Source organism: Halichoerus grypus, chromosome X (assembly GCF_964656455.1).
Source record: "Halichoerus grypus chromosome X, mHalGry1.hap1.1, whole genome shotgun sequence".
Taxonomy (NCBI): domain Eukaryota; kingdom Metazoa; phylum Chordata; class Mammalia; order Carnivora; family Phocidae; genus Halichoerus; species Halichoerus grypus.
In genome coordinates this window covers 46,493,859-46,513,232 of record NC_135727.1, presented here as the reverse complement: position 1 = coordinate 46,513,232, position 19,374 = coordinate 46,493,859, and the positions used below count along the sequence as shown (strand labels likewise).

Here is a 19,374-nt window from a genome sequence, read left to right as displayed (position 1 = left end):
AAAAAGAATAAACTAAAGAGTAAACATGATGAAACTAATTTGATTGTGTAGATGCAGCCTGAAATAAAATATGAGCAAAACCAAAATACACCACACAATTTATCTATGTGATATAAAGCATGTTAATTAAAAGTTTACATTTTTATCTTGGTGCTTGGTTTTCATATCTGTATATTTGCAGATTGAATTATTATCTTTTTTTAAATATTTTATTTATTTACCTGAGAGTTAGAGAGAGAGAGAGAGAGAGCACAAGCAGGGGGCGCGACAGGCAAGGGAGAAGCAGGCTCCCCGCTGAGCAAGGAGCCTGATGCGGGACTCGATCCCAGGACCCTGGGATCATGACCTGAGCCGAAGGCAGATGCTTAACTGACTGAGCCACCCAGGCGCCCCTGAATTATTATCTTATTTTAGATTTTCTTTCACATGCATATTTTGTGTTTGTTAAGACAAATATTCCTTTTAACCTACTGGCATACCTCTTTTTATTGTATTTTGTTTTATTGTGCTTCACAGATCCTGTAATTTTTTTTTTTTTTTTTTTTTTTTTTACAAATTGAAGGTTTGTGGCAACCCTGTGTCACATTTTGGCATTTTTCCAATAGTATTTGCTCACTTTGTGACTCTGTATCTCATTTTGGTAATTCTGACAATATTTTAAACTTTTTCATTATTATTATATTATGGTGACTGTGATCAGTGATTATGACTCACTGAAAGCTAAGATGATGGTAAGCATTTTTTAACAATAAAGTATATTTAAATTAAGGTATATAAATTTTTATATAATGCTATTGCACACTTAATAGACTACAGTTTAGTGTAAACATAACTTTTATACCCATTATGAAACCAAAAAATTTATTGGACTCATTTTATTGAGATATTCACTTGATTGTGTTCTGGAACCAAACCTGCAATCTTTGCATGCTGCACTGGACGTCTTTGAGATTCTTCCAAAATTTGTACTGTGTGAGTGAGAACTTTAGTGCTTTGTAACTACCCATTCACTAATTCAGTGTAGGTAATTCTTGAATAGAAGTACCTGTCTTTGTTACTTGGATAGAGAGTATTCGGAAACAAGTACAGATTAGGTATTGTGGGTATTATGCTTATATTGATAAATGTGCTTTGAGTTGGTCCCTGGAGGTGACATCTTTGTTTACCTACACATATTCATTCCTCACCTTTTTAATGGGCTCAAATTTTCATTAGCACACCACTTCTCTCATACAGTCATGTGTTTGGGAGGAATTTGACCACTAGCTCTAAGGGTGTGTCCAGAGTTAGTCTAATTGAACCCCATAAACCTATGTCCCTGGCCACAGTGATTGGTTCAAGATTGAGCCTGAATCTTTATACCCTGGAGTCACTGGATCAACTAACCTTGAAGCCTCTTCTTCTGGACTCTCAATTATACAAGCAAATGAATTTTCTTGTTGTATAAACAAAAATGACTTTTACTATCTGTTACTTGTAACTTTGTTACTTACTGCTTTATATATTTTTAAAGCTATGTTATCAGGTGAATGTAAATTCAGAATTTTTATCTTTTTAATAAATTTTCTTTTATGATTATATAGTAACCTTCTTTATTTCAAGTAATGCTTGAGATCTACTTTGCCTGACACAAATACAAATAAACCATCTTTCTCTTAGTTTTACTGGTCATTGATCATCACTTTACTTTCATCTTTTCTGTGACAGGCTATTGTACCTGCTTTATAACCTACAAAACTCTGCAACACGTTCGTAAAGCTTGTATTATAGACTATTCGGGCTGCCATAACAAAAATACCTCAGACTAGGTGGTTTAACAACAGGAATTTGTTTCTCATGGTTCTGGAGTCTAGAAGTCCAAAATCAAGGTGTTGGTAGGTTTGGTTTCTTCTGAGGCTTCTCTCGCTGGTTTGCAGATGGCTGCCCTCTTGCTGCCTCCCTCTTCACATGGTTGTCTCACTGTCCACGCACACTCCTGCTGTCTGTGTGTCTTCAGCTCCTTTAAAAAAAACAAAATGGATTTACTTATTTAAAATTTTTATATTTGAGTATAGTCGACACACAACGTTACGTTAGTTTCAGGTGTACAACACAGTGATTCCACTTCTCTATAGGTTGTGCCATGCGCACAAGTGTCCCCATACAATGCTATTACGATGTCACGGACTATACTCCCTATGCTGTGCCTTTTATTTCCGTGACATTCTTTCCATAACTGGAAGTCTGTATCTCCCACTCCCCTTCACTCATTTTGCCCGTCTCCCGACTCCCTTCCCCTCTGGTCACCATTGGTTTGGTCTCTGTATTTATGGGTCTGATTCTGCTTTTTGCTAAACTCCTCTTTTTACGAAGCCACCAGTCAGAGTGGATTAAGGCATATAACAGCCTCACTTTAACTTAATCACTTCTTTAAAGATCCCATTTCCAGACGTAGTCATATTCTGAGGCACTGGGAATTAGGGCTTCAACATAGGACTTTTGGGAGAACATAATTCAGTCAAAACAAAGCCCAGTGTTAAGATGGCATTATTATAAGAGACAAGAGAGCAGAGGCAGGAACAATGACACAGAGCAGGCAGGAGGATGGCATGTTAGGCTTCCATTATCTTACAGCTTCTCCAGTTCATATGATTCTCTAAGGGCCAATAAACTTCCAAGCATTGGACTGAGAAATGTGCTTTGCCACTACTTTGGCCTGGACCTGAAGGGTGGGAGCCAGTATATTATACTAGTTAATAATTCATAGCTTCAAGTTTAACATTTTCTTATTACCAACATACCTTCTATTTTCTTTTAAGACACTCAATCTTCCTTAACCGTAACTTCCTAATTAGATATAGACAGAAAAGAGTCATGCTCCTCAAATTGTTATGAGAATTAAATGAAATTTAAGTATATTTCTGCACATAATAAGGACTAAGTGTTTTATTGGGTGGAATGTTTGGAAAGCTGGTTCCTCAGCCTTTTATTTACACAATGGACAGGCTCCCGGTGAACAGCTTTCTATTCTAGGTCATGCCACAGCATTGTCTATGAGACATGCAGAAGGGGAAGAGTTGACCTTGTAAACTGGGGTTAGACAATATAGGGGCCCAAATACCTCCTTTATGCCAGAGCCTGTTGCGTTTCTCTATATAGATTCTTAAGCTTCAGGAAGACAAAGACATTGTCTGAATTTTTTATGGTCCTATTTTCCCTTCTTATCATTATGCTTGACATGCACTAGGAGCTTGAATGAAGGAATGAATGAATGAATGTGTGAATGCATGATAGTTATATTCCATGCATATATCCTTCTTCCCTCTAACAGTTAATAGCCCCTAGCAGACCAGGACCCTAGGTGTGGAGCCAGTGCTCCCAAGTGATTCAGCATAAATTTATGGAAAGGAAACCTATGCTTGCCTCTAACCTGACGAGTTTCAGAGAGGCGTTCTGGAGATCTTGGCCTTTGTATCTTCAGAAAAACTTTTACATACACTCCCTGTGCGTCTTATATAGGTGGCCTGAGAGATATTTAAAGATTAAGTGAAGCTTCTGAAGGTGATCTAGCTAACAGGAAGAAGCAGTCAACAGATTTCCCTGGGGGCTGTGGGTTATCAAGAGGTTACTCTGGTTACTCATTTCCACTATCTAATTAAAGAACTGGAAGTGAAACCCTGTCCAATGATGTAGGCTTACCTCTTGGAAGAATTCCAGCTCCAGCACTCAACCAATTAGATTATGCCCACCCACACTGAAGAGGGAAATCTGCTTTACTCAGTTTATCAACTCAAATGCTAACCTCATCCAGAAACATCCTCATAGGCACGCCCAGAAATAACATTTTACCAAAATATCTGGGCACCCTGTGGCCTTGGCAAGTTGACACATAAAATTAACCATCATGATGATTCTCATCTAAATCACCTAGTACCAAGGCATGGCATAATAAGGGATAACATGGGCAGAGGAGTAACTGTAGATGTCTAGTTGAAAACTGCAGGATGGAAGGAAGGATAAGGGAGAACACTGGGACTACCTCCTGAATCTGCCACTGTGAAGGGTTGTTCTGGCCTGAACTGGGAGGAAAGCTGAGCACTGTGAAGATCTTTTATCTTTCTTTTATCTTACATATCACCATGGAGGTGAACAAGCAAGACTCTATTCACTCATAATTTATTGTTTTCCAGAGTGGCTGTGCCAGTTTGCATTCCCACCAACAGTGCAAAAGGGTTCCCCTTTCTCCACATCCTTGCCAACACCTGTTGTTTCTTGTATTGTTGATTTTAGCCATTCGGAATCACTATATTGTACACCTGAAACTAATATTACACTGTATGTTAACTAACTGGAATTTAGATAAAAGCTTAAAAAAAACCCACTGATATCTAATAAAAAAAATAATTTATTGGCTTTTCCTCAAGATAGACATTATAACTAACAAAGCCATTTTAATGAAATCCCCTGAACAAAGCAACTTTTTATCCCAGTTTCATTGGTAATAGTCCATGAACTGAGGGTTTTTTTTTTTTGGCCTCCTTTCATAGAGCAGTGCTTTTGAAATAGTAATGGTCCCTTTCTGCATGTTAAGACTATCCTTCTTTTTATTTATTCAGATGAATTCATAACCGCTAATTTGTCCAGATGAGAAAACATTTATCATTAAAATCAATAAGAAAAAAATTCTCTTGTAAAGCTAGTAATAATATTGGACACTAAGCATTAGAAAAAGATAATATAAGCAAGGAAAATTATAGTACATGTATAATTATAGATGTAAAATTCTAAATAAAATATTACCAAATTGAACTAACCAATATCTTATAAAGAAATAAGATCACAAAGGATTTATTCCAGAAATGAAAGCATAGTGGACTGTTAGAAAAATCTATTCATTAACTTCTGCTTATTCCCGGAAAATTGAATACAAATTTTTTTTGATCTCAGTAGAAAACCTCCTCAAATGAAGAAAAGGTGGGAAAAAAGGACAGCAGACAAAAAAAAATCTGAGCAAAATTTTGGAAGCTGGAGAACAGATGGATCGTAATAACTGTAATAACTCCTGAGCAGACCACAGAAACTAAACACCAAGTCCCTAAGAAACAAATTGCAGAATCCTAAAAGACTAAAAACGTGGTAGTCCTAAGTACCTTCCAAGGCAAAGACCAGAGTATGGATTTGATTACTGCAGGAGTCAGTAAAAGCATCTAACGCAGAGCCTTTAATCACCCTTATATTTTGTACTATTTGAAACAGCTAGGATTCCTACCTCACACTCAACACTAACCCTAATTTTCTTTACACCCTCACTATATTTTACTTTTCCTGTAATAGTCATTGCATCTCATCCTACAACGGGTAGTTCATCATTCCGTGGGCACTGGAGTGGGGTAAAGTTGATAAATGTTTGTTTTAAAAATCAAGCTGCCAAAAAAAGACCACCGCAATCTAGAACTTCTCTTCTTAGGACTGGCAGACGGTCAACTGAACAGGCAGAGCAGGGCGCAAGCACAGGGTAGCAGTGGGAGGAAGCAGGCACCTGTCAAAATGCACTCAATGTTTTTAAAACCTCTGTGAAGAAGACTGGAGCATCTCCTGCAGCTGTGCTTGTTTGTGCGAGTTTGAAACTTCTAAGTTTCTTCAGAATTGTTGTTTCTCTGAAGGTAAAGCCCATATTTAACCATTCAAATTTGGTTGAAATAATTTGCAGTAAAGGGTGGCAACCTTATTGAAGCAGGGTATTATTGGGGCACTTAGGGCCACTTTTGACAGCAGGTGCTGAAATCCGTCTCCCATCTTTCAACTAATGATAAATTTAATTACAAAAAATATTCAAGGTGCCTTTTATTGATATCCTCAGGAGTACAATGAGAGAGGTTACCTGGCACAGTGCACAATAAAACTTCATCACACTGTTTTCATCAGGCAGTCTTGCCTCCCTTCCCTGCAGTCTTACGAGATGGAAGAGTATCAGCCCCTGTCCTCCTTGAACAATCTCCTTCTCTCCAACTCTCTGTCCTAGGTGGGGCCATTTACTTCTCTCAGCTTATCACTGAATCCTCACATACATTACCTTGTTCTAGCACATAAAGAATCCTTTTTTATATCCCCCCTCTTTAAAGTATGAGAGAGTTGCATATGTTTTTTTTTTTTTTCATTGTCACATTGATTTTCTCATTTCCTTCTCATAACGTCAAATATAGTTCTTCTTCACCACAGGGATTTTTCAGCCAATGGCCCACAATGTCTTTTTCAACATATGGTGTAGGCTGGAGCTATGATGTTCCTGCCTAGTGCCAACAATTTCAGCAAGTCCACTTTTGCCCATGAAATATCAACTGTGTTCACTGCTGCCTAGTCTTGGCCAGATCAGAGGGGCTTGTCTAAGAAGTCCTTTCTTTCATACCAGTTTTTTACCAAGGTTTGGGGTGGGGCTGTGTTTGTTAAGTCTTCCACATAAAAGGTAAGGATAGAAGGGTCAATTATGTTTCTGAAACCCATTCCTAAGATTCTCAGAGAGTGAAAATTTAGGGGCCTGGTTACTCAATTGTGAAATGTGAAACACAGAATATACATTTGAGGTAGGTTTCTGGGAAACAACTGTCCTAGGTTATGAGTTCATTCTTTTATCCAAACAATTTTAACAGACTTTTTGAGGTATAATTGACATACAATTAACTGTATACATTTAAACTGTACAACTTGTTAAGTTTTGACACATGCATGCAATCATAACTGTTATAAAGATAATGAACATATTAATTAACCCTCCTAAATTTCTCATGCTCTTTTCTAATTCTTCCCCACTCCCTCCTACACCCCCTCTACCACCCCCAGACAAGAACTGATTTGCTTTCTGTTACTATAAATCAGTTTGCATGTTCTAGACTTTTATATAAATGGAAAAATACAATCTTATACTCTTTTTTCTTCTAGATTATTTGATTTTGCACGATTATTTTGAGATTCATCCATGTCGTTAAGTGTATCAATAGTTTGTTCCTTTTATTGCTGAGCAGTACTCCACAATTTGTTTTTCCATTCACCAAGTGGTAGATGTTTCACTTGTTTCTAGTTTTGAGCTATATGAATAAAGCTGTTATGAAACTTATGCACAAGTCCTTGGGTGGACATATGCTTTCATTTCTCTTGAATAATTATCTAGGAGTAGAATGGATATATTATATGGTAGGTATAGTGTAAGTTTAACTTTTTCAAAACTTCCAAATTGTTCTTCAAAGTGGTTGTACCATTTTACATGCCCATTCAACAAATAATTATTGAAGTTCTACTATGTTACAGGCACTCTTCTAGATGCTAGAAATATAGCATTAAACAAAACAAAACAGACAAATATGCAAGTTCTCATTGAGAAGAGCTTGAAGGGGTCCTAAGGTGGTCTCAGGAGACAATCTTTGAGATTGAATTTAATATGCTGGATATTTATGACAGAATTCCATAGGGATAAAAAACTACAGATTGGAGGAGGAAGAAGTAGGATTAGGCCAAGGTAAAAGTCAGCCTATGATGCAAGTCTAGTGATAGCTTTTGCCCACTCCATGTTGAGTTGAGGAGCTAAAACGTTCCACTAGATTTGTCAGGCATTGGGCCTAAATGGCTGGGCCTTTATACCCTACCTCAATGAGGAACACCACAGGAAGGGCATGACTTATGGGCAAGACACCTTTTGGCAGCAGAGGTTATCCCAGAAACCAATGATAGCTGAAGGCTATCTGCTGATATCAGTTGCCACAGGGTGGGCAACAAGTCATTCTCTGAAGGGGATACCAAGGCAACATTACTCTGAGTTCCTCACTGTCTCTCTACCATTTGCTCTGATTGGATCCACTTCTCCACAGATCCCCAGAAAACTCAGTGGGTCTGTATTACTGAAGGAAACTTAGAAGATAATAATTACCAGCCCATATCTGCATCTGGTCTTGTGGCCACAACAAATACTCATCTCTTTCGTCCACTACCCATTCTAGATTCCCTTCATCTTCAGCCCCCAAGTCTGATGGTTGTAATGGGTTATGAGTGGTATTATTTAGACCCTCATTCCTGGTCATTTTATTCTTCTGGGCCTGGGCTTCTCCATTATCCTTTTACTGTCAAAACCGGGCAGGGAAGTACTAAGCAGTGCTCAATGGATTGCTTAGTAGCCAAACATATTTCTTCCTGCCCTCAATGTGTAATAATGTCCATACCCTCTCCTGATAACAGTCAATTACCTCTGCCAGGATGGTGACTCCTCTTTTACAGGATGGTTGATGAGCATGAGGAGGACAAAGTGCATGAGTAGAATTTGTAGCTTATAATTCAATAACCCAGAGTTCTAGAAACCAGGCACCTAAATTTCTCCAACCTAGTCAATTGGAATGATGGCAAGTGATGGGTCCTGCTTATACCCCCTTGTTTTCCAGATCCAGCTACTATCGTTTTTGAGGACCAGAACCATACAAAAGTCTTTTGCTCATGGTGTATATTGAGTCCTAGATGATGACTCCCAATTCTATTAAGTTCTTTAAACAGAACTTCACCCAGGCCTTCAGCAACCCATTCCAATCCTTTATTAGGCAGCAGCTTCTGGGTGGTGCAAAATGTCATATGACCAGTGAATTCCATGTTTGTGGGTCCATTTCCATACATTGTTGCTATAAAGTGGGTCTCTTTGTTTGATATGATCTTTTCTGAGAATTCCATGACAGTAGATCAAACACTATACTCAGATAAAGGTGATGGCTAAGACCCTGCAGGCAAACCATCACCCTCAGTATGTTATATTCCTCTCAAAAGAGTCATCAGCCTTTTCAGAGTGAAAAGGCCCAATCTATTCAACTAGTCCCACATTTGGTGATCAACGTTGGTTTCTGTGGCTGGAAGATTAAACATTCAACATTAGCAAAGCTGTATCCACCTAGATAAGTCAAGACTCATACTGTTGGACCTAGGCATAGCCTCCATCTCTCCCACCATGGCCACTTTGTACATGTTACTATTAATATGAATAAACATAGATATTAAAAATTTATTAGCCCATGGACTTTGTTTATACCTCCCCCTGACAAACACACACACACACACACACACACACACACACACACACACAGACACCATTTTCTAGGGCTTCCCCCAGTCCCTAGATGAACTCATGCTCACAATAAAATCCTCCTTTTCTCTGGACTAAAACAAATGTCACATGCTTCCTGATGGGGCTTGCCACCGAAAATGATTTAGGATATCCCAAAGGAAGGAAATCTTTCTATTGTCAGGGTAGAAGAAAACAGAGGAGTTAAGAGGCTATTGAGTAGCTAATCCCTCATTTGTCCTGAAGTTCCCTATCCTCTAATGAGGTAGTAGCCAGAAAATCTTACAATGACACCATAAGCATATGTTAGTGGAGAGCTGGCTTTCTATGTATCCCACAAACATCGCTCTTGAAAAATTTAGGTGCATTTATAACTTATATTCCAAAGATAATTACAAATATTTTAAGCCAAAGTGGTGAATAATTATGGGCATTTCAGACTGGTGAGATATTTGGGGAGATGAAAGTCTTGGCCTGGTCTGACTTCTCCCTTGATCATTTATGTTGATGGCAAGCTTCCTGCCCCAAATGTATTTGCATTAGAGCCAGGTATTTCCCAATGGTTATCCTCACCAAAGTAACATCCTTCAAGAACTGTTACAGTCATTGAAACTTATCCTTTACTTCCTTATATCTTTCTCTAACTTACATGCATGCATTTCTTTCTCTCTAACATGATGAGCTTCATGAAGAAAGTGATAGGGATCTTAAAAGTCTTCATATCAATGTTCTATATGTCCACTGTGGTAGTTACATGTGTGAATGAATTTATCCAAATTTATCAAATTATACACCTAAAATGGATGCAATATATTGAACATAAGTTATAGCTCAGTAAAGTTGATTTTTAAAATGTCTTCGTATAATCCTAAAATTTGTATGGAACCAGAAAAGACCCCAAATAGCCAGAGGAATGTTGAAAAAGAAAGGCAAAGCTGGGGGCATCACAATTCCGGACTTCAAGCTCTATTACAAAGCTGTCCTCATCAAGACAGTGTGGTACTGGCACAAAAACAGACACATAGATCAGTGGAACAGAATAGAGAGCCCAGAAATGGACCCTCAACTTTATGGTCAACTAATCTTCGACAAAGCAGGAAAAATGTCCAATGGAAAAAAGACAGTCTCTTCAACAAATGGTGTTGGGTAAATTGGACAGCCACATGCAGAAGAATGAAACTGGACCATTTCCTTACACCACACACAAAAATAGACTCAAAATGGAGGAAAGACCTAAATGTGAGACAGGAGTCCATCAAAATCCTAGAGGAGAACACAGGCAGCAACCTCTTCAACCTCAGCCGCAGCAACTTCTTCCTAGAAACATCGCCAAAGGCAAGGGAAGCAAGGGCAAAAATGAACTATTGGGACTTCATCAAGATAAAAAGCTTTTGCACAGAAAAGGAAACAGTCAACAAAACCAAAAGGCAACAGACAGAATGGGAGAAGATATTTGCAAATGACATATCAGATAAAGGGCTAGTATCCAAAATCTATAAAGAACTTATCAAACTCAACACCCAAAAAACAAAGAATCCAATCAAGAAATGGGCAGAAGACATGAACAGACATTTTTCCAAAGAAGACATCCAAATGGCCAACAGACACATGAAAAAGTGCTCAACATCGCTCGGCATCAGGGAAATCCAAATCAAAACCTCAATGAGATACCACCTCACCCCAGTCAGAATGGCTAAAATTAACAAGTCAGGAAATGACAGATGTTGGCAAGGATGCAGAGAAAGGGGAACCCTCCTACACTGTTGATGGGAATGCAAGCTGGTGCAGCCACTCTGGAAAACAGTATGGAGGTTCCTCAAAAAGTTGAAAAAAGAGCTACCCTATGACCCAGCAATTGCACTACTGGGTATTTACCCCAAAGATACAAATGTAGTGATCCGAAGGGGCACGTGCACCCCAATGTTTATAGCAGCAATGTCCACAACAGCCAAACTATGGAAAGAGCCAAGATGTCCATCAACAGATGAATGGATAAAGAAGATCTGGTATATACATACAATGGAATATTATGCAGCCATTAAAAAAAACCCAAATCTTGCCATTTGCAATGACGTGGATGGAACTAGAGGGTATTATGCTAAGCGAAATAAGTCAATCAGAGAAAGACATGTATCATATGATCTCACTGTGATGAGGAATTCTGAATCTCAGGAAACAAACTGAGGGTTGCTGGAGTGGTGGGGGTGGGAGGGATGGGGTGGCTGGGTGATAGACATTGGGGAGGGTATGTGCTATGGTGAGTGCTGTGAATTGTGTAAGACTGTTGAATCACAGACCTTACCTCTGAAACAAATAATACATTATATGTTAAAAAAAAAAAATAAAGAAGATAGTAGGAAGGGAAAAGTGAAGGGGGCGAAATCGGAGGAGGAGATGAACCATGAGAGACTATGGACTCTGAGAAACCAACTGAGGGTTCTAGAGGGGAGGGGGTGGGGGGATGGGTTAGCCTGGTGATGGGTATTAAAGAGGGCACATATCGCATGGAGCACTGGGTGTTATAGGCAAACAATGTATCATGGAACACTGCATCAAAAAATAAATAAATAATTTTAAAAAAAATGTTTACAAGATTAAAACAAAAAAATGTCTTCATATCCCTTCCAGAATCTAGAGCTGAGTCCTGCTCATATGTGGAATCAAGTATTTCCTGATTGAATTATTCTGTTAAATTGTATAGTTGTTTTGTTTTGTTTTTGCTATAGCCAAGAATATCATCAGGAGCTCCAGACATATATCCAACAACATGGCCCCACCCAGATTTTTTCATAGGCTCCACAAACAACATGACCAAAACAGAACTGTCAATTTCCTGGCATTGCACTAAACCTGACCCTCCACTCAATTCCTCATCTAAGAAAACCACCCTAACCCAGTTGCAAAGATCCACATTCCAAAAGATACACTTGGTTCCTTTCTATCCCTCACCACAAACATGGACTTCATCAGCAGGTTCAGTACTACTTCTTTTTTCTTTTTTTAAAGATTTTATTTATTTATTTGACAGAGAGAGACATAGCGAGAGCAGGAACACAAGCAGGGGGAGTGGGAGAGGGAGAAGCAGGCTTCCCGCAGAGCAGGGAGCCCGATGTGGGGCTCGATCCCAGGACACTCAGATCATGACCTGAGCCGAAGGCAGACGCTTAACGACTGAGCCACCCAGGCGCCCAAGGTTCAGTACTTCTGAGTACTTCTAGCTGCCTTGGGTATAAAAGTGTAACATATATTCTATACCAATTATCCTTCTTTCTTAATAATAGAATCCCAGGGCACCTGGGTGGCTCAGTCAGTTAAGTGGCTGCCTTTGGCTCGGGTCGTGATTCCATGGTCCTGGGATCGAGCCCCACATCCAGCTCCTTGCTCAGCAGGGAGCCTGCTTCTCCCTCTGCCTCTGCCTCTCCCCACTGCTTGGGCTTGCTCTCTCCCCTCACTGTGTCAAATAAATAAATAAAATCTTAAAAAAAAAAAATAGAATTCCACATTTATTTGGGACAGTAGTGTTTCCAGTAAAAGACCACATCTGTAGCTTCCTTTGCAGCTACGTGTGGTCACATGACCAACTTCTGCCCAACAAGGTGATTGTAAAAGTGTTGTGTGGTAGTTAGAGGAAGAGAGCTGAAAGGCAGCTGAACTTCTCAGACCAAGATATTACTTACACCATCTGTTGTGGACTGAACTGTGTCCCACCCAAATTCATATGTTGAAGCTCTAACCCCCTGTACCTCAGAACATGGCTGGATTTGAAGACAGGGCCTTTAAAGAGGTAATCAAGTTAAAAAGAGGCCATTAGGGTAGGCCCTAATCCAATCTGATTAGAGTACCTATAAGAGGAGTTTAGGAAATACAGAGAGATACCAAGGGTGTGTGTGCACAGAAGGATGACCATGTGAAGAAGGAGCAAGAGGGTGACCACCTGCAAGGCAAGAACAGAGGCCTCAGAAGAAATCAATGCTATAAATACTTGGATCTTGGCTTTCTAGTTTTCAGAACTGCGAGAAATAAATTTCTGTTGTTGAATCCACTCAGTCTGTGGTATCTTTGCCCTAGAAAACTAATATACCATTAGATAAGGCTTTCTATTTTGACAGCTCATGAGAATCAATTGAGGAGCCTTAAAAATACTGATGACTAGATCTACCCTTAGAGATTCTGATTCAGTTTCTCGAGTCTGGGCATTGGAGGGGATTTTACTGTACATCCGGAGTTGAAAACCACAAGTCTAAGAGAATAATGTTTTGCATCCTATAGGGAGGTTGAAAATATTGGATCTAGCATCATGTAGAAGGCATTTCCTCCCACCCCATATCTCTCTTCCTCCACTGCTTTTTTCCACCCCACAGCTCCCTTTTTTTTCTGTTCTAGCCAGATCCCCACAGATGGACCCAGAGATTCTCCCTCCTCTTCATCCTATTACAAATCCAAGATCCATCTTAATTTAGGGCACATTAAGCAGCTTCAGCCCCACTTCCGGCCCTCCTTGCCGAGAAAAGTTAAGTCTTGAGGAGCTTCACCCTCTCTGATTCTGCCTGTTAGCCTGAGCCAGGACTCAGAAGCTACCTTCTAACCTCTTAGTCCAATTAAGAAATGCACAAAACACAAGAACCAGAGATTTTACTAATGGAAAATAAGCATATGAAAATATATTTAACATCTTTAATCATCATGGAAATGCACAATAAAATATAAACACACTTATCAGAATGGCTAAAAAATAGTGAAAATACCAAATGCAATGAAATCTATGGATAAACTGAATCACTCAGACATCGCTAGTGAGAATGCAAAATGTTACAGGCACTCTGGAAAACAATTTGGCGTTTTTTCCCCCCAAACTAAACATGTAATAACTGGATAGTACAGCAGTTGCACTCAAGGCAATTTACCCAGAGAAATGAAAATTTGTGTTCACATGAAAACCTGTACTTGAATGTTCCTAACAGTTTTATTCATAATAGTTAAAAAGTAGAAACAGCCCAGATGTCCTTCAATAGGTGAATGGTTAAAGAAACGGTGGTAAATCCATACCATGGAATACTATTTGGCGATAAAAAGGAACGGTTTATCAATACACTTAACAACTTGGATGGCTCTCAGGGGAATTATGCTAAGTGAAAGAAATCCATTTCAAAAGGTTATCAAGCACTGACAGAAGGATAACCCCACCCCCAATAATAACCCTGTTTCCACTGCCACTCAGTAACCAGACTCCTTCCATACCCCTACTATGTCTGCTTCCCAGACTCCTTGGCTGGTACCTGTAGACCTCCCACAGAGCCAGCCTTTGGAGATTGTCTGCCACCTTCCCTACATTTATAGGTTTATACCCAAACCAAGGACAATTTTATTTTATTTTATTTTTTAAAAAGATTTATTTATTTATTTTAGAGAGAGAGAGTGGGGAGGAGTGAAGGGCAGAGAGAGAGTGAGAGGGAGAGAAGCAGACTCCCCGCTGAGCACAGAGCCATTGCAATGCCAGGCTCGATCTCACGACCTGAGCCGAAATCAAGAGTGGGATGCCTAACCAACTGAGCCACTCAGTCGCCCCCAAATCAAGGACAATTTTATACCTGCATTTACTCTGTACAACAGCCCAAGGAATGGGCAGTCTAATCTTCATTTTCAGAAGAAGATACTGAGTCACACAGAGGTCATGTGACTTAACCAAGGTAATACCCCTGGTGAATGGTGGGGTCAGGAAGATAACCCACATTTTGATTCCAGACCCCATGCCCTTGACCACTAAGCTAGACACTTCGGGTCTACCTGTTTGCTTTCTACAATATTGAGAAAATCCTGAGGACTGCATAACCACGTTCCCATGGCCCTTGAGCCCAGGCTGGGCTGGGAGTTCTACCCACAAGACAGCACTCACCTGGAATTGCTCCCAGGCGTAGCAGCGAAGGTTTAGGTGAACACAGAACTGAGACATTCCTCCCACTTCAACAGCAAATAACAAACAACAGGACTCCCTTAGAGTCATACATGCTTCACACGCTCACACAGCATTCTTCAGTCAGGGTCTGACTTGATATTCATGCTGAAGGGGACAATTGTTCTCTGGAGGTCAGGGTGTCCGGTATGGGGATGGCAACAATAGGAGCCATCTGCTCCCAGTGACAAGGGCCCTCCTATGTGCCAGGTCCTGTGACAACCACTTCATTAGTTCATTTGATGCATTTTTCACAGATGCCCAAGAGATGCACATTATTAGTTCCATTAGCAAATGAGGAAACTTCCAGGTTAAGAGCCCAAGGTCACAGAGTAAGGATCTAGGGTGAGAGCTGTCCAACTCCTGAGACTGTGTCCCTAATGCCCAAGCTGTGTGGGGCAGACCGGCATAGACCTAGTTCAGACCAGGATGATTTGAGGGCAGCGTGGAAATGGGAGAACATAACGGGAATAGGAAGAGAAGGGAAGGCACCAGGGAAGCTGGGAGAGTTCTGAGAGGGAGCCCAGCCAGCAGGGAGAGAGCAGAGGAGCATCTGGGAGGAGGTTCTACACACACGCACCTTCCTTGAACACCCCGTTGACAGAGAAGCAGAGCATCGTCTCCTGAAAGGGAAGGGCCCAGGTGCTAAGTCACCTAAACTTCCTACTCACCCACGGCTTTCTGGGGCTGCCTGAGGGAGGAAGCCGGTGCTCACCGTCTGGAACCACATGTCCACCATGAAGGAGCTGAGGTCATGCTGAGTTTTGGGCAGCACACAGAGGGAGCGCATGATGTCACATTTTGTATGCTTCAGCGGCTGAACACGCAGGGCTATGGGGGGAGGAGAAACAAGCGAAGGTCAGGGGTTGCCACACCCTAGGCCCTATAATTACCACTTCACACCCCTTTCCCTGCCCAGTCTTCCCCATCACACACGCACAGGCGTCCTTGAGCTTCTTCATATTCCTGCTTTCCTTGAAGTACTCGCACAAGCTGCTTCTAGGAGAGAAAGAGGAACAGGAGGTGGTGGTCTGGCCAGTGTGGGTGTTTCCAGGAGCTGCCCTGTATCCACTGGGGAGCCACAGGGCCCAGGAGCAGAGTCGGAGCTTTGCTACTCACGGGGCTGACTCCTCGGGGTGGAAGGGAATGGCCAGGGAGAAGCAGGCCTCATCGTGGTAGGCACTGAGGAGACCCTGACGGTCTCCAGAGTCGTAGATCAAGTAGTACCTGTGGGAGAGTAATGAGGACAGTCTATCTCTGTGGTCTGGACCTCAGATGAGATTTCCAGACCCAGTCAGCAGTCCTGAGCTTGGGTGGCCTCACCCATCCTAGCCATCCCTTTCCCCAGATTCCCAGGAGTACTTACTGCTGCAGGAATTGCAGGACTAGACTCTTCAGTGCATCAGATCCAAAGAAGCTTCCCTGAAATCACAACAGTCCTCAGGACCACGGCTGATAACCCCTCCTCACGCACCGCCCCAAACCCGGCTTGACCCGCCCTCCTCACCTTGCAGGTTGGTAACCTCTTGTGGGCTGCAATACCAATACTGGTTGGTGAAGGTGACTCCTGGCTGTCCTGGGGAAAGGAAGAGGGAGTGGGCAGTGTGGACCAGGAGCTGGTGCTGAACAATCAGGGAAAGGATGGGCCCCGGAGAGGGTGAGGGTCAGAGGCCAGGTGCAAAAGGGCCCTGGAAATTACATGGGCAAGACTACATTTGGGATCACTGTCTTGGGGTCCCTGATGCCCCTGGAGAACGTGGTTGAAGGCAATCTGGAGCCCTTGTTGGGTTCCCACATGGATCTGGACCTCCATGAGATTGAAGGGTCATGAAAATTGTAACTTCTGCAAGACCTAAATGGCTTCAGGGCAGGTTTGGGGCAGCATCAGCGCCAGCAGAGGAGTCAATGATCAAGGAATACACCTACCAGGCTTAGTAACTTGGGAAAAATTCCAGGATGGAGCTGCAGAAATCCAGACAAAACAGAAAAGTCAGTGAAACTTTGCAGGTGTCCTTCATCATGGGAACAAGCACACTTACACCTGACACACAGCCCAGTACGTCCCACCTACACTGCACTGTCCTAGGCTTCCAGGGCCCTTGGCACCTCCCTTGTGGATGGACCTAGACGGAAAGCACACACTCTCTTCCCCCTCCTCTCTCTGATTCCATTCCTCCACCCCACCCCCTCCTCCCTCTCTTTCCCCTGGGTGGATCCCACCTAGACTGTCCTGACTCCCGTGTCCAGTGCCACCAGAAGCAACATTTGGAGCCCAGGCTCCAGGGCTGCCTTCTCCTTCCTGCCTCCTTTCCTTCCTTCAGGTCTCCACCAAAGGCTCCAGAGAGAAGAGGGAATGGGGTGGGAGCCAAGGGCTCTGCTACCTCACTAGGGGTCCAGCATGCTGCAGGACCATGACACCCCACAGGGGTGGCCCGGGATGCTGGGGCAAGGAGGTGAGTGAGGCAGGAACCAGGAGGCAGGGGGGGAGAGGGAGGGGGATGAAGACAGAAGAGGGGTTGAAGGTAGGAAGGGAGAGGTGAGAGAGACATAGGGGAGTAGAGACAAAGGAGGGAGAGAAGGCAAAGCAAAGGGAAGGGAAAGAAGCTCTACCATGGTGCTGGGGGTCAGGGAGGAAGAGAGGAGAAGGGGGAAATGGCTCTCTGCCTGCAGTCCCTTCCTTCATCTGCCCTGGCTGGCCCTGGCATCTGATGTAGGAATGGAAAACACGCAGGTGTTGGGCTGGGGACCCATTGCACACTGGCTGAAACTCTGTCACTTGTGTGAGCTCAGTCTGAGCCAAGCATGGGGAATGAAGCAGCCACAGGGGCAGGAGACCTACCCCAGAGGGAGCAGAGGGTCAAGCCCAGGTCAGCATGGAGCTGAGGGTCTGTGGTCCCCTCTTATGATCACCACCTTCCCTCCTGATGACCCCAGTGCACCTGTGCCTGTCCCAGTTGGTTCCTTGCCTGAGGGATTATACGCATGTTGGGCTACCCAGGGCTCCTCTGAAGGACCAGTCTGGATGATGTGACATGCGGAGGGAGGGGAGGGGGCAGTGCCTCTGAGAGGCCTGTCCTTCTGTCCTCTCAAGCACCTCTGCCCTCTGCCTTCCATTCCTGCCTCAGGAAGCCCTCTGCTCACTGGCAGTCACCCACTTCCGGCCCCCTGACTCAGGGAACCCTGGTTTCTCCCAAGGAGGGCCCAGCTCCTGGCAGGGGGTCAGAGGAACGGATGTCATGATGGCAGTCCCCCAGGACCTCGGCCCTCAGCATGGGGCAGGAAAGCCACCAAGGCAGCCTGGAACTGGAGGGGGGATACATTTGGTTCAAGGAAAAGAGGGTCCCTCTCAGAAAAGGGAGGGAAGCCCTGTCTCGGCAGGGAGGCAGAAAGGCCCATCTCAGCATGAGGCCCTGGGCTGGAGGGCCCCTCTCAGTCCAGGGCACCAGCACCGGGCTCAAGGTGGTCACTCTGGTCCTAGTGAGGAAGGGGAGCCCTGCTTCGTAGATCACACTTTGGGGTTGGCACGCTAGAGAAGGCTGGGTGCAGACAACCTGCAAACGGACCTCAGACCAGACAAACTGGTGAGCAGGTCAGAGGAAGGGAAGGAGATGTCTAAGCATAGGCGAGGGACACAGAGAAGAGAGCATAGGGTCTCCGGTCCCCCCAAAGGAACAGAGCTGCTGCCTCCTCCAAACAGGCACCGTCAGGCATAGTTCAGAGTCCCACGGGGTGACACAGTGTACAACTGACCTTATGTTGGTTGATTTATCAGGGAAGGTGGTGCACAGGGGGCTTCTATCGGCACTCATCTCTTCTGGCTGCAGACTTTTGCCCTCGTCCGACTCCCCTGCAGACTTCACCTATAATTATGGGGAGGAAACACGTGGAGCAGAGAGAGATGGCCAGGATGACCCTGCAGCCCCGGTCCTTCCCTTCTCCAACAAATCCACTCCCCTGACTCTTGTCACCATCCTGTGAGCACTCCCAACTTCCTTTCAAAGCAGGATCTGGGTACCACACCTCACCTCACTGCTGGAGAGGGTCAAGCTCTCGATGCTGGCGGCATTCTGCAGAGTGTTGGACAAGCCATCCAGCTGGCAGGGGGTCTTGGTGCTCGGGCTCGAGGGCAAAAGCTATGATGAAGAAAAAGTTAGAGTGAGGACCGCAACAGGGGATATCTGAGACCAATCTGCCTCTTCTACCTAATCTCTCCCACCTTCAGCATCAGTCTCAGCACTGGGACTGAGTCCTCACCTCGGGCATGTTCTTTTCACGGGTCTGCAGGGAGGCAGCCATGCTGTTCCTAGGATTTGGTACCATTTCAATATCATGGGTGATCAAGTCTCCGAGAAGCCGA

General features: G+C 43.3%; 1 protein-coding gene across 1 annotated transcript; it reads right to left on the bottom strand.

Annotated features, from left to right (window-relative positions):
• Positions 1–385: 385 nt before the first annotated feature.
• LOC118542429 (nuclear RNA export factor 3-like) lies at positions 386–18,781 on the bottom strand. Its single transcript, XM_036102631.2, has 10 exons — positions 18,768–18,781; positions 16,944–16,979; positions 16,525–16,593; positions 16,384–16,439; positions 16,137–16,244; positions 15,958–16,016; positions 15,733–15,848; positions 15,598–15,640; positions 14,961–15,025; positions 386–1,999 (listed from the first exon to the last, which is right to left on the bottom strand). The coding sequence occupies exons 6-10, from the start codon at positions 15,977–15,979 to the stop codon at positions 1,850–1,852; spliced, it is 396 nt and encodes a 131-aa protein (XP_035958524.1). The 5' UTR covers positions 15,980–16,016; positions 16,137–16,244; positions 16,384–16,439; positions 16,525–16,593; positions 16,944–16,979; positions 18,768–18,781; the 3' UTR covers positions 386–1,849.
• Between the last annotated feature and the right edge of the window lie 593 nt (positions 18,782–19,374).

Coding starts and splice junctions, on each gene's coding strand:
- LOC118542429 (XM_036102631.2), bottom strand. CDS start 15,979: ATGAAGAAGCTCAAGGACGCCT. Junction 15,641..15,732: donor TGGACATGTGGTTCCAGACG/GTGAGCACCGGC, acceptor CTTCCCTTTCAG/GAGACGATGCTCTGCTTCTC. Junction 2,000..14,960: donor ACGCCTGGGAGCAATTCCAG/GTGAGTGCTGTC, acceptor TTTTTTTTAAAG/GAGCTGAAGACACACAGACA.